This window comes from Chiloscyllium plagiosum, unplaced genomic scaffold (assembly GCF_037043375.1).
Source record: "Chiloscyllium plagiosum isolate Xiang-an unplaced genomic scaffold, Cpla_swu_hap1 HiC_scaffold_3, whole genome shotgun sequence".
Classification (NCBI taxonomy): Eukaryota; Metazoa; Chordata; class Chondrichthyes; order Orectolobiformes; family Hemiscylliidae; genus Chiloscyllium; species Chiloscyllium plagiosum.
In genome coordinates this window covers 41,940,977-41,959,028 of record NW_028270141.1, presented here as the reverse complement: position 1 = coordinate 41,959,028, position 18,052 = coordinate 41,940,977, and the positions used below count along the sequence as shown (strand labels likewise).

General features: G+C 41.4%; 1 protein-coding gene across 3 annotated transcripts in view; it reads right to left on the bottom strand.

The window, feature by feature from the left end:
* lyst (lysosomal trafficking regulator) overlaps nucleotides 1–18,052 on the bottom strand; it is a 360,509-nt gene that overhangs the window by 70,383 nt on the left and 272,074 nt on the right. For 2 of the 3 annotated variants that reach the window (XM_043680014.2, XM_087978632.1), the window contains 9 exons: nucleotides 17,699–17,929; nucleotides 16,477–16,643; nucleotides 12,306–12,458; nucleotides 10,507–10,668; nucleotides 7,835–8,026; nucleotides 6,979–7,157; nucleotides 4,860–5,066; nucleotides 4,360–4,536; nucleotides 492–568 (listed from right to left, as the gene is read on the bottom strand). In XM_043680014.2, the coding sequence (XP_043535949.2) occupies nucleotides 492–568; nucleotides 4,360–4,536; nucleotides 4,860–5,066; nucleotides 6,979–7,157; nucleotides 7,835–8,026; nucleotides 10,507–10,668; nucleotides 12,306–12,458; nucleotides 16,477–16,643; nucleotides 17,699–17,929 (1,545 nt within the window). The remainder of the gene's footprint in view (nucleotides 1–491; nucleotides 569–4,359; nucleotides 4,537–4,859; nucleotides 5,067–6,978; nucleotides 7,158–7,834; nucleotides 8,027–10,506; nucleotides 10,669–12,305; nucleotides 12,459–16,476; nucleotides 16,644–17,698; nucleotides 17,930–18,052) is intronic. The other variant, XM_043680023.2, reaches the window with a different exon arrangement.

Genomic DNA, 18,052 nt, shown 5'->3' with positions numbered 1-18,052 from the left:
ACAAAACATGAAATTTCCCTTAATTCTCAGCTCCACTGAATATAACCATAGTTTCTAGTATCTCATCAGAACTATATTGGGAAACAAATTCAATTTTGCATCTTGTGTTCTTCCCAATATCCCTTCTATAATGGAAAGCCTCAAACTACATTACAGAACTCCAGCTGTGGCCTCATTCAGAGTCATCATCAGAATCTTTATCATCCTGTTTTTTCCACTCAGCACCTCCAGAAATAAAAGCTAAAATCTATTAGCCATATTATGTATTTTTCTACATGAAATTCTAATGATAAAAATTTGTACGTCTACTCGCCTACTCAACAACTTCACTGTTCAGGATAGATTTCTATTCTATGTATTTAACTACATCTCCCACAAACCTACTCCATTCTCCAATCTTCTCCCATGGCAATTAAGCAGTATCATAACCACCTGCCGCAAAGAACCATGAGTTGTTGTTTCAATATGCACCTCAGCTAGTGTCACTTTACCTCTGTTGAGAAGTTGTCATTTTCTTATCCCAAGCAGCTCTATTTGCACTTTCTTCATTTGCATATTTGGCTTGCTCCTAAAGGACACAATACATATTATTCATTCAAATTTGCTTTGCCTTTTTCAAATTTATTTAATTAAAACGAAATGGCAACATTGAAATTATATTTCTAGTCTACATGTGCAAATTCAGGGCTTTCTATCTGTGTCAGATACCACATTTGGAGATATGAAGCTGTCTTTGAAATTAAACCAAATGAAAAGTCACATAGAACAACATTTATCTTTATTTAAAGTACATTTAATTTTAGAATGAAATGCCTGACTTTGTATTGTAGACTTGTGCTCCAGAACCTGCCACTCCCCAAGCCAGCTGTTCCAGTACAGTTACAACACTGACACCTACCCGACAATGTGGAAAATTGCATAGCTATGTCCTGTACATGAAAATCAGGACAAATCTAAACCTGCCAATTACTGCCCCATCAGTCTACTCGTGGTCATCAGTAAAATGATGTCATCAACAGTATTATCAAGCAGTACCTACTCAGCAATTATCTGCTCAGTGTTTAGATCAGAGTGGTGCTGGAAAAGCACAGCAGGTCAGTCGGCATCCAAGGAGCAGGAAATCGACGTTTTGGGCAAAAGTCCTTCATCAGGAATAGAATGCTCAGTGTTGCCTAGTTTGGATTCCACCCCTAGGGCTACTTAGTTCCTGATCTCATTACAGCCTTGGTTCAAACATGGACAAATTGAATTCCAGAGCTGAGGTGACATTGATAGCCCTTGACATCAAGGCTACATTTGACCAAGTACGGCATCAAGGAACCCTTGCAATACTGGAATAGAGTATTGGAGGCAAGCTCTCTTATACTTGGTACATAGGAAGATAGTTGTTGCTGGTCAGTCCTCTCAATTCCAGGACATTTCTGCAGGAGCTTCTCAGAGTTGGGTTCTACGGCCAAACATCTTCAGCCGCTTTAATGACCTTCCCACCATAAAGTGAGAAGTGGGGATATTTGCTGATTAATGTGCAATGTCGAGCACTATTTGGGACTTCTCAGATACTGAAGCAGTCGATGTTCAGATAAAAGACGACTTGACAAGTGGCAAGAATCATTCATGCCACACAAATGCCAGGCAATACTTATCTCCAATAAGAGGCAATCTAATCACTACCCCTTGACATTCAATAGTCTTAACATCTTAGAATCCCCCACTATCAACATCCTGGGGTTATCACTGACCAGAAACTCAAATGACTTGCCATATCAACACACTGACCACAAGAGTAGTGTAACACACCACCTGACTTCCCAAAGCCTGTCCACCATCTAATAAGCACAAGTCAAGAGTGTAATGGAATACTCCCCAGTTGCCTACATGGGTGCAGCTGAAGAAGCTTCACACCATCCAGGATAAAGCAGCCCGCTTTGTTGGCATCCACTCCCTCCACCACCAATGTTCAGTAGCAACAGCGTGTGTGTACACCATCTTCAAAATGCATTGCAGAAATTCACCAAAGATCTCTAAACAGCATCTCCTAAACAAGGTCACTGCAATCTAGAACAGCATGGGCAGCAGATACATGCGAATACCATCATCTACAAATGCTCTTCCAAGCCATTCACCACCATGACCTAGAAATAAATCACTGTTCCTTTACTGTCATTGTGTAAAAATCCTGCAATTCCCTCACTAAAGTCAACCTACATGTGGACCGCAGCAGTTCAAGAGGCAGCTCACCACCATCATCTCAAGGTCAACTAGAGACAGACAATAAATGCTGGCCAGTCAGCAATACCCACAAGTGAACTTTCTCTCCCCATCTTAAGGTAATGATTATTTCTTGGAGTAAGGTTTGTCTCTAGTATGTCATCTAGGTTTACCCATTATTCCCATTAAAGATTAGCATTAGACAATCACTTGACAATAAGATTAATCTCAACTAAGACTGATCCACTGTTTTGTAAAACAAAGAACTGTGAATGCTGGAGATCAGAATGGAACAATAAACATAAATTGCTGCAGACACTCACGAGACCTGGTAGCATCTGTGAAGAGAAAACAAAGTCAATATTACAAATCCAGTGCTTCTGAAGAAGGGTCACTGGAATTGAAATGTAACTGCTTTCTTTTCACAGATGCTACCAAACCTGCTGAGCTCCTCCAGCAATTTCTGACTTTGATCTAATCTTTATCTGATGTCCACACAAGCATTATTTCCAAAAAGCATAATTGGATACCCCATACTCATTTTCTCAGCAAAGTAGGTCTTGGTAATGGAAGATGTCACTGGAGGTGTGAGCACATGCTAAGAGTTGGGAGGGCCCCATCAATGTACAATTTGTGATATAATGTCCAACTTTGGGGTCTGTCTGAACAACCTTTCTTTACCACATTTCTGGTCTATAGCATCATTTAGTGTTGTGATTAGAAGACTAAGTCTCATGTTGAATTTTAAGCCACTTTTTACATATGGCAGTTGCAAACCCAGAGAATTAGTGTATACAGGAAACAGGCTATGGTCTCTTCGAGTGGTCTAGTTTTTTCGTTCGAAATCACACAACACCAGGTTATAGTCCAACAGGTTTATTTGGAAGCACTAGCTTTCAAAGCGCTGCTTCTTGTGGACTCAATGAAGCAGCAGCGCTCTGAAAGCTAGTGCTTCCAAATAAACCTGTTGTACTACAACCTGGTGTTGTGCGATTTTTAACTTTGTACACCCCAGTCCAACACTGCATCTCCAAATCAAGTGAGAAAGGACTTGGAGGTTAGTGCTCTGGCAGTGGTAACTTTGTGCCTCTGAATGGAATACAGATGCTGATAAATGAAATTCAGAGCCAAAAATTTAAAATGAGAAGGGAGAGATCCACGAAAATGAAAGTTGCACTGAAAACACTATGAAAATGAATTTGTTGACTTGCTCGCTGAGCTGTTAAGTTTGTTCGCAGACATTTCACCACCATGCTAGGTAACATCATCACAGCGCCTCCGGTGAAGTATTGGTGTTCCATCTGGCTTGCTATTTCTGTTCAGTTCTGCTGGGGTTGGTGGTGTCATTTCCAGTTTTGATGTTGGTCCTGTTGGCTGTGGGTATAGTGCCCTTTACACTTGTTTATAGTTGTACTGTGGCAGTAGGTTTGTGAGCTACCATGATACCTAGGGGTCAGGGTAGTCTGGTGGTCATTTTTGACATGTCCTTAATGTATGCCAGTGTGACCTGCGAACAAACTTACAGTTCAGTAAACAAGTCAATAACCTCACCCAGAATCCGAGCTACAAATCTTCTCAAATACTCTGAAGACTGAAAATCCCAGTTCCACAATTATGTGGAAAATAATGACTAATTTTGTAACTACATAAGCCTTATTGTATCAAGTATACTTTTTTTTTCTCACCGGGTGCTCCGGTTTCCTCCCACAATCCAAAGACGTGTAGGTTAGGTGAAGTGGCCGTGCTAAATTGCCCATAGTGTTTAGGGATGTATAGGCTAGGTGTATTAGTCAAGGGGAAACGTAGAGTAGTACAGGAATGGACTGGGTGAGGTAGTTTCAGAGGGTTGGTGTGCACTTGTTGGGCTAAATGGCCTGTTTCTACACTGTAGGGATTCTATGATTTCTTGGAAGTCTTTAAAGTGTTCAATTTCATTTGAAATATTCGTGCTTGTTAACATTTTACTAATTTCGATTGATTTGCTATAAGAAAAGTTTTAAAAACTAAAACACTGCCCAGCATTTTTTTTCTCCCATTGGCTTTGAGATTATTTCCTTGTTAAAAAGTTTATTGGTGTCCACAGGAGTTATAATACATAGTATAAGTTAAAGAGAACATTTCTTCAGTTCTGTTTAAGTATTGTCACCATACCTCTTCAATGGCTTTAATGAGATCTGGTTTGGGTGGAGCATTAAGTGGAATACACTTATATCCACAAATCTTTAAAGAGGTGAAGAAGTTCCCTGCTGCAGTTTGCTGTTCCTTGGTCAAGTCTTCCATGTGGTCATGCATCAATTCATACAGATATAGTGCTAGCTTGGGTCCATGCTGTGGGTAAACATAATCAAGAGGGGCTCACCATTCAAAGCTACTTCAAAATGAGCTGCTTCATCTGATCACAAAAGATGCTTGAAAGTTTTCTGTTAATGTGTAATTAAACAATGTTCAAATATTAATGTTGAGAAACTGCATTAAAGAATATAAGCATTTATCTTCCATAAACCTTCTGAAAACAGCCAGAAAATAGAATTATTACTTCAAATCAAACAAAATGACCAGCACATTGGAATATAGTACAAGTACACAGTTTTCTTACATCGTCGAGTACAGTTTTCTGCACATTACTAAGATTTTCATGGTAGCGGTCTTACCTCCAAAGGTTGACCAAGACATTCACGCAGAATTTCCTGATGGCTTGGTTCATAAACTATCTCTAAAGCCATTTTTCTTTCTTCTAGTGAGCGGGCAGGGCACAAAACATGAACAAGCAATCGACCCAACTGGGACCGGAATGTCTCTCTGCAAGACCAAAGCATGCGTTTCCACTGCTGCCGTGGGGGGCTATTTCGACCTGATCCCTAAACCAAGAAGTATCCAACAGTTAATGCTTTAAACAAGGACAAGCTTCAAGGAGCCTGAATCAGACTGAACAAGAAATCAAGTTTTAAAACATTCCAGGTTGGGGGTGGGGGGGTGGGGGGAGGAAGGGGGAAGAGGGAAGGAGGCGAGGGGAGGGGAGGGAAGGGACGAGGGGAGGGGAGGGAAGGGGCGAGGGGAGGGGAGGGAAGGGCGAGGCGAGGGGAGGGAAGGGGCGAGGCGAGGGGCGGGAAGGGGCGAGGCGAGGGGAGGGGCGGGGTGAGGGGCGGGGCGAGGGGCGGGGAAGGAAGGGGGAGGGGAAGGAAGGGGAGGGGAAGGGAGGGGGAGGGGAAGGAAGGGGGAGGGACGGGGGAGGGACGGGGGAAGGAAGGGGGGGAGGGGGGGAAGGGGGGGAGGGGGGAAGGGGGGGGAGGGGGGGAGAGGGGGAGAGGGGGAGAGAGGGGGAGACGGGGGGGAGGGGGGAGAGGGGGGGAGAGGGGGGGAGGGGGGGGAAGGGGGGGAGGGGGGGGAAGGGGGGGAAGGGGGGGGAGGGGGGGGGAGGGGAGGGGAGGGGGGGGAAGGGAAGGGAGGGAGGAAGGAAGGGGGGATGGAAGGACGGGTGGGGGGGGGGGAAGGACGGGGGGGGGGGGGGGGGAAGGACGGGGGGGAGGGGGGGGAAGGACGGGGGGGAGGGGGGGGAAGGACGGGGGGGAGGGGGGGGAAGGACGGGGGGGAGGGGGGGGAAGGACGGGGGGGAGGGGGGGGGGAAGGACGGGGGGGGAGGGGGGGGAAGGAGGGGGGGGGAAGGAGGGGGAGGAGGGGGGGGAGGGAGGGGGAGGGAGGGGGAGGGAGGGGGAGGGAGGGGGAGGGAGGGGGAGAGGTGGAGGGGGGGAGGGAGGGGGGAGAGGTGGAGGGGGGGAGGGAGGGGGGGGAGGGAGGGGGAGGGAGGGGGGGAGGGAGGGGGGGGGAGGGGGGGGGGAGAGGGAGGGGGGGGAGAGGGAGGGGGGGGGAGAGGGAGGGGGGGGGGAGGGAGGGGGGGGGAGGGAGGGGGGGGGAGGGAGGGAGGGAGGGAGGGAGAGTGGAGGGAGGGAGGGAGGGAGAGTGGAGGGAGGGAGGGAGGGAGGGAGGAAAGGAGGGGGGGGGGGGGGGAAGGGAGGCCGGCTGGAGGCCTGGAGCGGAGCAGAATGGGACGGCCACAAAAAAGTGAATACAGAGGAACCTCAAATATCTGGCATTCGATTATCCAAATTTTGGATCATCCAGCAAAATTGCAAGGTCCCAATGCTTGGCTAAACTCTGTTATCCGGCACTTGATTAAACAAATGAAGTACACCCCACCGTGTCCTTTGGATAATCAAGGTTCCTCTATACTAATTATAGTGCTTGTTCGATAATGAACTTATTTCAATCTCTCTCTTTGACCAAAATTACATCAGTCCTAAACTGTCTTGGCATCTTTCTCCCCTCGAGTTTTAACAATTTCATTTTACAAGTTTGATAGTATTACTAGACAGTAATTAAGACAGATTCCTTCTACCAACAATAATAGCCAATGTTAAAAAGAACCCTTCAGAAATAATTAAATTACCTGACAAAAAATTAAGGATTTCTCCATTAATTTAGAATGTGAACCAACCATGTCTTAATTCTTTAACAAAAGCAGAAATTGCTGGAGAAACTCAACAGGTCTAGCAGCATCTGTGAAGAGTCCAGTAACCTTTCTTCAGAACTGATTGTAGCTGGTTAAAGGTTGGTATATATGCCAACAAAAATAGAGTTTCTCCAGAAATTTCTGTTTTTGTTTATTCCCAGCATCTGCAGTTCCTTGGTTTTCTTCATTCTTTAAGATGTACTGACTACCACAAAAGGCCAGTCCCACAGATATAGTTTTTGATTACATGCAGCTATACTCACCAAGGATATTTTAATCCCTTCAACCATCAGTTTTAGCATTTCTTTCTGAAATGTCTTTATGTTGTTGCTGGGTAGCATTGATGCACCTCCCTCGAAGTCTTCACCTGGAGGAGTCAGTATTCTATCGTAATGTGGATATTCAGACGTGCTCAATAAATCCAGGAAGTCGAGGTCAGGATCTAATATAAATCACGAGTGTCAAAATATATCACTTTTTAAAAAAAAATCACTTTTGTAAAAAACACAATTGTAGTAGTAAAAAAAAAAAGCAGCAATGAATTGGAAAGGTTTAGAGGAATATGGACTAAACAGAGGCAAATGAGACTAGTTTAGATTGGGAAATTTGGTCGGCATGGACTAGCTGGACTGAAGGAGAAAGTGAGGACTGCAGATGCTGGAGGTCAGAGTCGAAAAGTGTGGTGCTGGTCAGGCAGCATCTGAGGAGGAGAGTCAACGTTTCGAGCATAAGTTCTTCATCAGGAATGGGGGGCCCAAAGGGGCCGAGAGATAAATGGGAGGGGCATGGGGGTGGGCAGGGGAGGTAGCTGGGAACATAATAGGTAGATGAAGGTGGGGGCGATTGTGATAGGTCAGATAGGTGGGAAGGGAGATGGACAAGTAAGACAGTTCAAGAGGGAGGTGTTGAGTTAGAGGGTTGGATCTAGGATAAGGTGGGGGCAAGGGAAATGAGGAAACTCTGCCAAGGACACCCTTCATTAATACATAATCTGTTGACACTTACAATCTAGGTTCATAACAGAAATGGCTACTTGGAAAAAGGTCAACTCAAACTGGGATCATCTTTGAGAAAGGACGTAAGAATATTCAAAAATTATCAGGTTAATGAGTTGCTTACCTTGGTAAATTAGTCTGTTCACTGATAACACTGTGAGTCTCTGCAGTCTCTGGACAAACTCAGTCTCAGAAGCTCTCATAGAATTCTCATGGCTCATCCTCCTCTGCATAAGCAATGATAATTCATCACTGGCTACTGATCGCATTCGCATCAGCAAGATATCAGATGGAGCAGCTGAATACCTGCGAGGACCTGGCAAAGTGGATTTCAAATCAAATTCACCAAAACCATTTATGTGCTTTTGTTTCAGAAAAGTATCGTATATACTCATGTAAAAGTTTTTAGTGCTTTTTAAGATTAAATTCATGGAGTCAACTATTACACTGATGCTACTTTTGAGGGGCTGAAATTCATGCTAAGTCCAAAATACTATATCATTAGCAGAAGCCCAATTGATCTCTAAACTAATAAAGAGAAAACAAATTACAATGATTAACAGATAAAGACAAGAAAAACAAAAAATGAATTTGTAATTATTCCATCTGTGTGTTTTTATTTTGTTCTTGGTATTCCTTCTTTTTACGAAAAATGCTTATCTTGAAGTGGCAATAACATTATTGGTGCAGCTAATGGCCAGAATGGAGCAGACTGGAGGCCCGGAGTGGAGTGAGACAGAGACTGGGAGTGGAGTGGGATGGCCAGCAGCCTGGAGGCCCAGAGTGGAGCTGGATGGCCAGCAGCCTGGAGGCCCGGAGTGGAGCTGGATGGCCAGCAGCCTGGAGGCCCGGAGTGGAGCTGGATGGCCAGCAGCCTGGAGGCCCGGAGTGGAGCTGGATGGCCAGCAGCCTGGAGGCCCGGAGTGGAGCTGGATGGCCAGCAGCCTGGAGGCCCGGAGTGGAGCTGGATGGCCAGCAGCCTGGAGGCCCGGAGTGGAGCTGGATGGCCAGCAGCCTGGAGGCCCGGAGTGGAGCAGAATGGCAGCAGCCTGGAGTCCCGGAGTAGAGTGGGACAGAGACTGGGAGCGGAGCGGAACGGCCAGCAGTCTGGATTCCCGGAGCAGAGTGGGATGGCCAGCATTTGGAGTCCCGGAGCGGAGAGGGACAGAGACTGGGAGTGGAGCGGGATGCCTGGAGCAGAGCAGAATGGGACGGCCACACAAAAAGTGATTACAGAGGAACCTCGATTATTCGGCATTCGATTATCCAAATTTTGGATTATCCAGCAAAATTGCAAAGTCCCAATGCTTGGCTAAACTCTGTTATTCGGCACTTGATTAAACGAATGAAGTACTCCCCACCGTGTCCTTTGGATAATCAAGGTTCCTCTATACTAATTATAGTCTTGTTCGATAATGAACTTAAGAAATCCATAGCCTCACACTGAATTGTACATCAAAACACATAACAGCACAAAAACAAATTTGTTTCCTCGTTGTAACAATTATATATACAGGATAATACCTTGACTCTCAAATCTTGATCTGTTTGAAGAACTAAGGTCGACATTTACACGAGATAAATAGAAAAATAGGGGGTCAACTTTTACTCGAGTATATACAGTATATACATATTGTGGAAGAATTCTAAAAAGCAGTGCACTTAGAAACACTAGCAAGCTCCAGTAACAATGAACTGAAAATGTGTTGCTGGAAAAGCGCAGCATGTCAGGCAGCATCCAAGGAACAGGAAAATCGACGTTTTGGGCATAAGTCTTTCTTCAGGGCTTATGCCCGAAACGTCGATTCTCTTGTTCCTTGGATGCTGCCTGACCTGCTGTGCTTTTCCAGCAACACATTTTTAGCTCTGATCTCCAGCATCTGCAGCCCTCACTTTCTTTCCAGTAACAATGAGCCAAATTCCTGTAGGCAGTGAAAACTTAAGATACCAGTCAAGAGCAACAGGAAGATTTAACTTGGCGAAACATGATTTAAAGTCACTATTACAGATAACTTTGATATTACTTTGGTCAAATTATCTTAACTGATTTTCAGTTTTGTTAGACGTCAAATGTTTTCACAAAAGGACAACAGTACTACTGTAGACATTAACAAATGTATTGTTCGTATGTGAAAACATAGCACTTGATTTCTAAGAGGTTGTAAGCAGCAGCTGGCTAACAGTGAAAGCAAATTGTATGTCTCCCAAACAACACTTTGTGTAAGCAAGACAGAACAGAAATTGCTGGAAAAGCTCAGCATGCCTGGCAGCATCTGTCAAGAGAAAGCAGCAACAACACTTCAGGTCCAGTGAACCTCCTTCAGAATGGGTCAATGGATCTGAAAGGTTAACTTTCCATTTTTTCTTTCAAATGTTATTCTTCCCATAGAGTTGCCAGGCCTGCTAAGTTTTTCCAGCAATTTCTGATTTGTAGTGTTGTTTGGGATGTAATATATTATTGCTGCTCTCGATGAATGGCATTTTTGTTAGTTGCAACAGAACTGCAAACAAATCAGTGCAAAAAGGTGAATGAAGACTGATTTGATCTCAATATTGTAAACATAAAAACACCACTAAGAACATTTTTTTTAAAAATCCCATTGCAGTATTTCTATTTTATGTTTGAACTTATAGCTATCTTAAAACATTTTGAAACAAAAGACATTTCTTAGGGTTTACAATATTGGGGATATAGTTTTTGTTTCACAAATGCACAATTTTGCAGCCTACTGTTGAGACAAACATTTCAAAAAGAAATGTTTTTCAGGCACTGAAGTTGGAAGGTCGCTACTACACCTGCTTCTGGAAGGAAAGTACAGGAAGTGGATCCAGTTGGGAATAGTAGGGGAGACTCCTGGTTTACTAAGCTGAAGCAATAAGTCATTGGAAGGTGACCATACGAAGAGAAATGTTGTCTTGACAGCCGTGGAATTATGGAATCTTTCAATGCAATTGAACCTTCATTGCAAATAAGTACAAATAATGTAGAGAAGCTTGCAGAGAAGTGCTACACAATAGCTAAAAATGTACATGAACACAAGTTCTAAGTCAAAGAACCATGTTAATTAACAAACCTATGTTTTGAACATTATAAAGGTAAACACTGTGCAATGATTAAAGATGTTATTTTATACTCAGCACAAATACCAACTAAAATATTCAAAAGATAAAATAATCTCAAAGCAAAATAGCTAGAACGTTTCACAAACTTATCAAGAATTTTGTTGCTTGTAGTATATTTAATCAGAAGAATGTCACATCCACAAAGTAGATTTGACAAACCTTTTCTCACAGATGTGCAGAGAGTACTGGTTAGTTTTTCATAATACCATTCTTGTGAAACAAATAACGGATGTTTTTTCCTTCAAAAATCAAAACTAGAATGCCTAAGAGTTCACCTCAAATTTCCTAGCCATTCATTATAACTCAACAACTTTAAAATGAGTTTCCATTAATATTTTTGCTGGGCAGTTGACATGATAATTCGGTGAAAGTAAAAAGATGCGCTGAAACAAAAGCCATCTGAAAACTCGGTCTTTCCAATTTTGACAATTCCTGCCTTAATTAGAAACAGAAACAAGGTAATGTTTGAGGTTTGAATATTACACATTTGACTGCAAAACAATTCTGTGGCTCTTTGTTATGCAAACATGTCTCCCTATCTGTCTTGTACAAAAGTGCATTTATTGTCTTATTCATAAAGTTCCAGCTATCCAGTTTGGTCTTACCACTGACACTTGCTTCTAACTCGGAATTCTTTTGTGTCAACCTATGCTGCATTCCTCTGACATCCCATGACAAACATTGAAAAAAAAAACTCTCTTCTGGGCAGACTGCAGAATTGCAAAAAATTTTTTTGCAGGCTGGTGTTCAGATCTTGTCATAGACATATAACTTTATTGCAACGTCACTTTGAATATGGCTACAGAAATAATACAGTGACTGCAATTATTTTGATTTGCATCCTAGATCAGTAATACTCTCTTGTAGCTGCATTCTTTTAGCAATATAGTTGACATGGAGCAATGTTTCTGTGATTTGTACTTATATACAAGACTGGAAGGGAGTACTTAGAGTATTTAAAGTTTCTATAAACGAGACAATAATCTTATGAATTTAAGATGTAAATTTAATTCTTAGTAAATTGCATATCATGCATTGTAGCAAACTAACTAATCAAATACGTAAAATATATTTGGAGTATATGCATCTGCTCTGAGGAAGATTTTGTTCTAAAAGAATAATCATTTCAATCACTTTAGGTTTCTGAAGAGGAGAATTTACATCAAACATGAATTAAAAATAAGTCAGTTGGTAGAGCTGGCCCATGCACTACTCAAGCAAAAGTGTATATCAATGCGGTGATGCCTCAGACCCAAGAGGACAGATCTACTCAATTATAGTTTCTTTTCACTAAGTAACTGATTAAAATTCAATTAAAATGTTACAACATACAATGGAAAAACACCTCAAATAACCCACTGAAATAAACCTAATTTATATATGGATCTACTGCGATTGTTACAGTTACTCTATTTTGCTAGTTAATCTGCAGACAGTTGTAATAACTACCACTGGATTGTTACAGCACTCACCTGCAATACTCTTCCTTTTCTGGTGAATGGCATGATGCTGTGTTGCAGGTAAATGGAAGGAGCTACTTATATTCTGAGCATCTTGATTGGCTGTGTCTTTTATAAATTCAATAGCACCCTGAAGGACCCGGAACTGCAGTGCAATAGCTAATTCTAAACGAGGGAAGATAGGATTACATTTATAATGCAGATTCATGATAAGATATCACAACATAAGGACAAAAACTTTGAATTGTTTTTAACAACTTTGAAAGTCCCTTGTTTATATATGTCATCTTAACATTTCTACCCTAACTCTACCCATCTGCACATCTGACTCAGGGGGGTAAAGAGAGAAGGGACCGAAGATTAGGGAGAGGGAGGAAGAGCAGCTACCCAACATTCTATCTTGCTGTTAATAATGGTCTCATTTCCAGTGATGGCAATATTAATCGATCTTCCATACTGGTGTTCCCAATTAGTTAAAGCATCTGGCACTATTCTCCAGAGGCAAAGAAACAGAAGATCCATTTTGCAATATGTGCAATATAATACTAGTTTGGGCTCCACATTAATATGAAGATCCTGATTCACTCAGATTCCTATCTCTACCAAAAGAATGGGCATCAGAATCTCTACTTGTAACACAGCCACTGGCATTAGAAATTTGCACCTGCTTTCAGTCGTACTGTTAATGGCAACATAGTTAATATTTCACTAACCTCATTGTTTTATCATACAAGCCTAATCTAATCTGACTGCTAACTGGAACCCTGTTGAGTATTTTACATTGCTTGAAAAATCCAAGTTGTTGCCTTTTTCACCTTAAAAGCACTTATTTAGCTTGGCTCACAGGAAACTGTCGTCACATTGCTAAACCTCAGTCAACAGGACTTATGTATGTACTCTTTCAAGAGTCCACAGTTACACTACTGGGATTAAGGAGTTATTTTTAGCAAGGTGAATGTGGGAAAGTGAAAAAAAGCACTACAGAGGAGCTTAAATTTAACTTAGCTTTTGACATAACCATCTTCAAAAGGATGCATTTGGGAATGCCAAACAAAGCTAGAAAATATACAATAAACAGGATGCTACTGAGAGGGATAGAGGAAATGTAAAACCTTAAAGTACAGAATAACAAATCTTTGAAAATGAAAGGACAGTCTGATAACATGATAAAGAAACATAGGGAACACTTTCCTTTGTTGGACAAGGTATAGAATACAAAGCAAGACAATGCTGAAACTGTAAAACACTGGTTAGGCAACAGGTGGAAATGTGCGTACATTTCTGGTTAACACAGTATAGGAAGGATGCAATTATTCTGACAGCGGATATTAACAGGGGTGTTGTCAGAGTTTGGAAATTGCATTAATAAGGAAAGCTTGGATAAGCTAGAGAGTTGTTTTCCTTCGAATAGAAGAAATGGAGGGGGGACAGAATTGAAATATTCAAAATTATGAAGGGTCTGGACAGAGTAAACAGGAAAGACTGGTTTTCCCTTGTGGAGAGGTCAACTACCACAGGGGACTGATTTAAGATGATCAATAAAAAGATTAAAGGGGATATAAGGAAAAGCCTTTTCACCTAGAAGATGGTGAGCTTCGGAATTCACTGCCTGGATTAGTGGTTTAGGCAGAAACCCAAACTGGAAGGTGGGATATTGAGTGAGTCAATCTTTCTTAAGTACAAGTGAGCATCTTAAAAGGGGCTCAATAAACAGTCTTCTTCTTTAGCAAGGAAGAGGATGAGAATGGCTGCCTACCCAGATGAAGTAGTGATGTGGTTTAATAGAGTTTGAGTAGAGAATATTCCCATCTTCAGTCCAATTCTGATGGAAAGAGAAATCACCCTGGCAAAGAAGCTGGGAAACAAGGAGCTCATCTGCACCAACCCATGGCTTAATTGATTCAAGATAAAGCATGGCATCATCTTGTATGGTAAGCAATAAGAGTGTGGCAGTTATAGCAGAAATGACACGATAGACTCCGAAATAATCCTCCCCATGCCTTGCACAAGTAAACACCACAAAACAGTTTAAAAAAAACAACCTGTTAAGACATGTTATGATACACTTCTGGAGCAGGTGGATTTGAAATCAGACCTTTTGGTCTATAGGCAGGGACACTACCACTGTACCATAACTGTCTTGCCACAACACATTTTTTAACATCGATGAAACAAGAGTTTGTTTTATCATCTTCTCCCAGAACACACTCATGTCTAAAGATGATAAATCTAATGTAGAAAATGAAGCAAGGAACATATGATACAGGCAGTGTCAACATGGATGGTGCTGAAAATCTGAATGAGGTGTGAAAAATGGTGATGGAAGCTACAACTGCCAACTGCTTCCATTATGCTGAGTTCAAATAGGTTACAACTGCACAAGATGTCAAAAACAAGTAGTTAGCTCAGGCCTACTAATCTAATGAGCCACTTTTCGCTTGCCTGAAGTTACAGATATCAGGCAGAGAAAACCATATTAACCCATAGACAGGTGGATAATGTTGTAGGCTGCACAACAGAATTGACAGATAATATAATTATAGGTGCGTTATATTCTTCAACTAAGAAGTCTGAGAGGTCAATGCTTTGAAAGAGTCTGATGAATACCTGCTGAAAATGTGTTGCTGGAAAAGCGCAGCAGGTCAAGCAGCATCCAAGGAACAGGAGAATCGACGTTTCGGGCATAAGCCTGAAGAAGGGCTTATGCCCAAAACGTCGATTCTCCTGTTCCTTGGACGCTGCCTGACCTGCTGCGCTTTTCCAGCAACACATTTTCAGCTCTGATCTCCAGCATTTGCAGTCCTCACTTTCTGCTCTGATGAATACCTGCCCACCCATTTGCTGGTTTCTCTCAAAGGGCATAAAAATGCTTTGGAAATTTTCCACTGGAGTACAAAAACATCAAAACCACGTTCAACTGCTGTGATGACATAGTAAACCATGTTGCATTCATCCGAACACAGCATGTTTGGCAGAAAATGATTACAGAGTTTTCCAGAAGTTCTGACATTTTTCAATGCAACAGTGGATGTTTTAACAATCCTAGGCCAGGTGAGGCCACAACACACAACACTAATGTAAGGTGTGAAAAAAATTGAATGAAGACATTTTTCTACATTTACTACTTTACTGTACTTGCACTTGAACCTGATATTTTCAACACAGACAGTAGCTGTAGATTCATTTATTGGAACAGGACCTCCTTGATTATCATGAAGCTCAATTTAACTTGAACTTGTAGTTAGATGAGCTGCAATTTAACTCATTTTACAGTTTTCTTATTTATTTATTATGGCAAATCAAAATGACCAATTATGAATTACTTGCTTGAAATATCCCTTCAGTGTCTCCAAGTTTTCCTTTAGAAAAATGTTTGTAGGTCCATTAGTAACAAAATAAACATGAAGTGGAGCTGGAAAAATACAGAACTAAAGAATTAAGATCAGTTCAATTTCTAAATTATTCTATTTTAAGCACCCACAAACAAGCAGACAAAACACGTCCAGAAACCCTAGCCACTCTCCCCTATATCAAAGACATCTCAGAAATGACAGCAAAACTACTCGGACCCCTTGTCATCATGGTAGCCCATAAACCCAACAACACACTAAAACAGCAGCCAATGAACTTGAAAGACCCTATACAGACAATGAGCAAAACTAACGTTATTTACAAAATACCATGCAAGGACTGTAACAAACACTACATTGGACAAACAGGCAGAAAAATAGCCACCAGCATACATGAACACCAACAAGCCACAAAAAGACATGACCCTCTCTCACTAGTATCCTCACATACGGATGAGGAAGGACACCACTTTGACTGGGACAACACATCCATCCACAAGCCAAACAAAGACATGAACGAGAATTCCTAGAAGCATGGCATTCCAATCGGAACCCTATCAACAAACACATCCAGTTAGACCCCATCTACCATCTCCTGAGAAAAGGAACAGGAAGTGACTTCACCACAGGAAATAACATCACCAACCCAAAGAAACCCAAACATATAAAATAGAAAGCAGGAATTTTCAGCATTGCTTAGCATGAGGCCCACTGAAGATTACCTAGTAAGGTAACGAAAGGTCTGGAAATAAACCTCCAAGCTCAGCGAGCAAACTTACATCCAAAACCTCAACCTGAGCTATAAATCTTCTCAAAACTCGTTAAGCACCCACCTTTTGTTTTTGTATCCTTGCTCTTCTGCAGGTATCCAAGCAGTGAGATTAAATCCTCTATTATGCGAAAATATGGTAAACCAGAAGAGCTGCAGGAATGGATGGTAATAGCAACTAGTAGTTGCTGAATATCACATAGCAGCAATTTGTACTCATTCACTGGAATACTACAATGGAAGAAAATGATGGGATAAACTTAACAAAACAGACCACTTTCAGAAACAGGAATAAAGTGAAAGCTGTGATGTGTAAAAATCTAAAAAAACAGCATTCAAGCCTTTTAAAAATAAAGATCACAAATATGATTGTGGAACCATAAAATAACTCAGCTGAAATATTAAAGTCAAACAATTCAAAAAGAACTCTCAGGTATATTTCACCTTAAAAATACAGAAAAATGTCAGGTTACATTGCGAAGGTGTTACATGACAAGATACCTAGCAAAAGGGAAGATACTGGGAAGGGTAACCAAAAACATAATCCAAAGCGGTGTTTTTAGGACATAACTTAAAGGACAAGAGGTAGCTCAGAAAAAAACATTTATGAAAATGCCTTTTAAAACTCAAATTGCTTTCTAGGTAATTAAGTACTTGAAGTTTTTTTTCACAAAAATCCATTCGTGAAAACATGGGCATCGCTGGCTCAGCCAGTACTTATTGTCTAGCACTAAATGCCCAGAGTGCAGTTAAGAGTTACATGTAGGCCAGACATGTTGGGCAGCAGATTCCCTTCTCTATGGGATATTAGTGTTACTAGACTCTTTTTGTTTCTAAACAATAATCAATTTTGTTAATTGAATTCAAACTTTATCTGCAACATTGGTATCAAAACCATGTCAACAGAACTTTAGGTTGGGTTCTGGAGTACTAGTATAGCATTAAGACCTCTATGCCACTGCCTGCCCAGTGTTGCAATTGAGGTAGCATAACAGTCAATTGTGCACAAAGTCACACACAATACATTCATGACACGTCAGCCAGATAATTTGCTTTAATGAGATTAACTGAGGAATAAATATTGAACAGCAGACCAGATACTTAGGTATAGATATTGGTTTAAGACTAACAGGTAAAACACAAACTATTTCAGGTCGACATAAAACAGAATAAGAGCGGTTCCAAAATAAATAAAGGAACAATTTAAACAGATTTTCTGTTTACAATGATTATAGGATAATTATTTCACTTTGCAATCTATTAATCTAGCACAATAACTTCCTTACCCATTCTCTAATCCATTTAATGTTGCTAAGGTGTTCAACAAGACATATATTAAGCCGTTGTCGAGCAGTATGTCAGCTAACTTGGGGCAGGCATTCAAAAGCTGGAGTAGGACACACAATTTATTGTGCACCAATGTATTTTCATACAGGGAGTTTTCAATCAGGCCAAGTACAGGAATAATGCATCTTTTACGAAATGGGTCAATCTGAGCCATAGTCTCTGTATCCAAACTGCAAAAATGAAGAAACACAAGGCAATTTACTCAAGAATTGAACTGTTCTGTAAAACTTGTCATTTGTATATATTGACATGGGCCCTCTTATAAACCAAAGATCTGTTAACAGCTATGGATA